Raw genomic sequence first — 5,371 nt, forward strand, 5'->3', positions numbered from 1 at the left:
AACACCAAACACACACTGACCTGAAGATGAAAGGTTGTCTCTCCACCAATCAGAAACAGAATAAACCAACCAATCGTAACATGCACTAAACAATCCACCAGAATATTGTAAAGATCAACAACACCAGACACACACTGACCTGAAGATGAAAGGTGGAAGACTTTTGAAACGTCATCCTCTATACCTGTGTTTTTACAACAGGCAGTTGCCATTCATTCAACCAAATTTCATCATGAATACTCTGCCTAATACTTGTGAGCAAAGTATAATTTCTTTTATTTTCTGTCTTGCAAAAGAACAATGTTCAATACTTGTACTGTTGCTTTAGATAAAATGGCAAATAATAGAGAGTATTTTACATTTCAGGTGGTTAGGGCGCTTGACTCGTAATCTGCGGGTCGCGGGTTTGAATCCCTGTCCCACCAAACATGCTCGCCCTTTTAATCGTGGGGGAATTATAATGTGATGGTTAATCCCACTATTCATTGATAAAATAGTAGCTCAAGAGTTGGCGGTAGGTGGTGATGACTAGCTGCCTTCCCTCTAGTCTTACACTGCTAAATTAGGGATGGCTAGTGCAGATAGCCATCATGTAGCTTTGCGCGAAATTCAAAACAAACCAAACCATTTCAGCTTTGACCAAAGTTTAAAATAAAAAATTCTGTGAATCATATTAAAAACTAAGTGAAATAGAACTTAACGGAAATGTGTTTCATGTTTTAATTCCACCGTAATATTCTGTTTGATTTCACCAACGACATTATAGTTTATACCCAGTTTTTCAAGTAAACATACACTTAAGTTATTGGAATAACTATAGGATAATCTTTTCTGAAAATACAGGAAAATTTATAGAGACAATATACATAAATAGGTATAATAAATGTAAAGGTTATAAAACTCAAACTTGTATGATGTTAAATAACCAAATTGATTTCCCAAGATTCAAGATGTCTTCTGGAATTATCGAAGTTTTAATATACTTTTTTCTAATAAATGGTTTGTTTATAAACTATAAATTCTGTCCATAAGCTCCTCATTTCTCATATGTTTCTTACATCATTCCAAAACTTACACAAATCCATATTAATTTTGTTAATTACATCCTTCATCAACTAGAAAGATTTTAGTGACAGACTGACAGAGTTGATACTTTATGGCATGACCATTCAAGGGAAAATCATAAAAATGTGTCAACTTTCATAATTGCATTTTAGCATAGAGTGAATGTGGACAAAACTTTCTTTAGTTAACTTTAATTGGAAGAAAAAGTATTATGTACAGTGTATGATAAAGTGATAAATCAGTATGTCTTTATTCAGACAGATTACCCAACTCTAAAATTATAAGGAAAATTGTTGGGCTTCTTATGAAATATTGCAAAGTTTGAAAGTATGCAAATATTTCTTTGGTCATTTGGGTGAAATATTCTCATAAGAAGCATTTTTTTTCTTTGTATTATAAAGTAATAAAATACTTATTTTATGTGCAAGTGCTACAGCAAGAGTTTAAGTAAATGTTTTGATTTGTATTTTGGTAATTAAGAGACCAAACAGGTTCAGTTTTGTGGAAACTACAGGAGTGGCTGGATAAGACTCCTGATGTCTATGCTCACTTTCCAGTGGAGGTACGATTTGTCAAGGAAGATGACCTATACATTAGTCCTTCCTATGGGCAGGAGACGTGCTATATTAACATCATAATGTACAGGTGTGTATCTTCTTTCAAGCTGCTGTCACTGTTTAGTTATTTGTATTTTTAGATCTCGTTAACTGTACTCAACTGATCAGTTTTGTTCTTTAACTAGAATATGCATTAGAGATAGATGACATTAGATTGAGTTGCTTATGTCTGAAAGTAAGGAATGTGTTATTAACTTTTTGTCCCAGGAAAAAAAACACACTTTTATCAGTACTCTATTTATTAAATGAAATTTTATTAACCTCTAAGCATTTATATATATGAGAATCGATCACGGTTTAGCAGATTTCCATCATTCTTATTGCCAAATTGGCTAACAGCCCAGTTTATTCTAATTTGTTGAGAAAAATCTTGTAAGGGTTGGGGTGCTGTGGCCATAAACAAAATTATAAGTGCTATTAGGATTGATCCAAGATTATCTTGTCTGTTTTGATGTTTATGTCAAACCAAAGTCTGCATAAGGCTCCTTTTCATTGGGTGATTGATGAACAGCTGACCAATTGAAAAATGCATTTTAAAACCAAAGATATCCAAACACCTCAGAAATGCACAAACTCCTTAAAATACAATGAATATAATCAACAAGGATCAGCATTGAGGTAGGCATAATATATATTTCCCCATCCACATTAGATAGGCATTATATATATATCACCATCCACATTAGGTAGGCATTATATATATATATCACCATCCACATTAGGTAGGCATTATATATATATATCACCATCCACATTAGGTAGGCATTATATATATTTCCCCATCCACATTAGGTAGATAAAAGATTTGCAGGTAAAGTTCCAATCAATTCATAGTTTAGTTTATAATACTGCTTCATAACACTGGTTTAACATATCAAGCAATGGTCTGATATTTTCCAGTGTTGTTTAGATGGTGAAATTTTAACACAAGTTTCACAGAAATAAATTATGGTCAAATATTTTACTTTTAATGGTAAGTGATATTTTTGAGTTAAAGTTGCAAGAATCAAGCTTTAGTCTGTTATTAAATGTTATTTATGAGGCTACAAACTCTCAATCTTTATCTCTTTGTTAATTAGTTGTAAATACAGTAATATTGTTAACTTGGGTCTTTTGTTATCTAAATATTTTATTGCTTTTTACAGTTTGATTTTATAGGGCTTGGATTTTTTTATGGCAGGTGTCTGTGATGTGTTGGCAATAAATTTCAACAATAAACAGACAGCACAAAATCAACTTGTTTTAAAACAATATATTCAAAACAAGTCAAACGTATATACAAATGTTTGTTACACAGTTAATCACCATAGTTGAATCCATAATTTTAAATAATTCTCTTTTTCCTCAAAAGTCCACACGGGCTGGTTCAGTTACTTTAGAACAAAACTGATAAGATCAGTTATTCTTCTCTACAGTAGTATTTCCTTTATCTCCAAATATCTTGATCAAGTTTTCATTAGACATTGTTCATTTTAAACTGAAATAAAACTATGAACTAGAGAATTTTACATCGTGTAATATCTACAGTGAAAAAGCCAAATACATCGTAACAGCCTAATTTCTAAAGACCATCAAGTTAAAATATAAAATGGTGGGGATGAAAGAGTAAAATAAATATATGAAAAATTAGAAGAATATTGGTAACTCTTCTTAGTGAACAAAAAATATTTTAACCCTGTACATTTTTTTCATATATATATATATATATATTCCAAGTTTGCCCCAATAAAGAAAGGTCTATCCTTGGAAAGTACTCGGGTTATATGGTTTCATATATTTATATAAAGAGTGAGATGATGTAAACATCTAGAAGTAATTTACTCTGATTTCTCAGTAAAAAGTTAGTTTCCCAGTGTACACTTGTTCATTTCATGGTCTGAAGTTACTGGCTGTTTCTGTTTCTTTATAAATCACTATGATATCATTTACACTTATTAATCTGGTAAGCCATATGAAATTTTCAGGTTGTTTCTCGTTATTGTATAGACTTGAAATGCAGAGCTTTGTTCAACAAGACTTTTAAAAATATATTTTTTCTAACAGTATCAGTAAATTTGTCTGTATTTTAATAGACCTTACAACAAAGATGTTCCTCATGAACGATACTGGGCAGCCTATGAAGAAGTAATGAGAAGTGCAGGTGGAAGACCACACTGGGCAAAGGTGAGCTTCTGAAATAAAGAAAGGCTTTGAGAACTTTTTACCTTGTTTTACCTCTTTTATGTCTGTGTGTATGTGATAACACATTGTGTTTATGTATATTAATTTAAAAAGTAAAAAAAACAACAACAAATATTTCTCGATATCATTGTTTATTAACTGTGTTTCCATTTACATTGATATCAAAGTTAATAAAACAATAATATGATTAATTAGTGATCTTGTTTTAATCCAGGCTCACAGTGTGACAGCCACAGAGCTCCGACAGATGTATCCACATTTTGACACCTGGTGCCAAGTACGACAACGGATCGATCCCATTGATATGTTCAGAAACTCTTATTTGGATAGAATACTCGACCATTGATGATTAATGAGATTTTGGTAACTGTTATGGTGTCTGATCTAGATGTCTTAGTTTTGGTGCTCTTATTGAAAGTCATCCCACACATATATATATAAAAACTTCCAAACCAAGAACTCGGACTCAAACCAATAAAAAAACTTCCAAACCAAGAACTCGGACTCAAACTAATATCAAAAGCTCACCTTAGTTTCGAAATATTATTTACAAGTTAAAACTACTTTTATTCCTGTCAATAGAAGAGTAGTTTAAGAATTAGGTGTTTTTCAGATATCTTTTATGTACTATCAGTGCATCATATAAGCTATTTTCAGGCTTCAGTAACTCCAAACTACAGGTAATTGCCAGTTGGTAATAGCTGTAAAACGTATTTGTGAATTTTTCACTGAAGAAAAAAAGACTGAATGACTTAAAGGTCTAACCTAACTTCATTTTCTACACCTTTTAGAAATGTTTCTTACAAACAGAATTAAGAAAGGGTTATTAAGGGTTGATTTTTAGTTCTGATCTATGTAGATAGCTTGCTTTCATTAGAAATTAACATGAATAATAATAGTGAGTTTTTTAATACTTATAATTAACTATTTTTTTAATACTTTCATTGTTATTTTTGTTCTCTATGTTAGACGTACTTCTCATTTTGAAGTAAACTGGTATTAGTGCAGAGATATTATGAATCAGGCTAGCATGAATAGAAAAACAAAGTTTCTTGATTTTTCAATAGTTCAACTCTCAGAGGGTTTATTTCAGTTTGTTGTCTGAGGTAATCTTCTTTGATGGGTTAACTAAACATATATATGTATGTGTGTGTGGGTCTTAAGGATTAACTTTGGATAAAATCATTCACCCACCCTATTTCAAACCAAACCTGCTAGATATTAATAATAGAATAGTTGGGAAAAGTGTGGTAAACAAAGTGTTTAGGTGACCAAATATTTTATCCAATATAGTTATTTTTATACGCACTGAAATCTTCATTTTATTCTTTTACACATGAAAAAAAATACGTAGCAGGGTTAGACATTAAGATAACATTTTAAACATTCAAAAGTAGCCGGGTTAGACGACATTAAAATAACATTTTAAACATTCAAAAGTAGCCGGGTTAGACGACATTAAAATAACATTTTAAACATTCAAAAGTAGCCGAGTTATACATTAAAAT

General features: G+C 31.2%; 1 protein-coding gene across 1 annotated transcript in view; it reads left to right on the top strand.

Annotated features, from left to right (window-relative positions):
• LOC106471956 (L-gulonolactone oxidase-like) overlaps positions 1-4,604 on the top strand; it is a 32,664-nt gene extending 28,060 nt beyond the window's left edge. Inside the window, exons 10-12 of the mRNA XM_013932580.2 lie at positions 1,546-1,710; positions 3,755-3,845; positions 4,078-4,604. Of these exons, the coding sequence (XP_013788034.1) occupies positions 1,546-1,710; positions 3,755-3,845; positions 4,078-4,209 (388 nt within the window). The 3' untranslated portion in view covers positions 4,210-4,604. The remainder of the gene's footprint in view (positions 1-1,545; positions 1,711-3,754; positions 3,846-4,077) is intronic.
• The last annotated feature ends 767 nt before the right edge of the window (positions 4,605-5,371 follow it).

Source organism: Limulus polyphemus, unplaced genomic scaffold, assembly GCF_000517525.1.
Source record: "Limulus polyphemus unplaced genomic scaffold, Limulus_polyphemus-2.1.2 Scaffold4987, whole genome shotgun sequence".
NCBI lineage: Eukaryota > Metazoa > Arthropoda > Merostomata > Xiphosura > Limulidae > Limulus > Limulus polyphemus.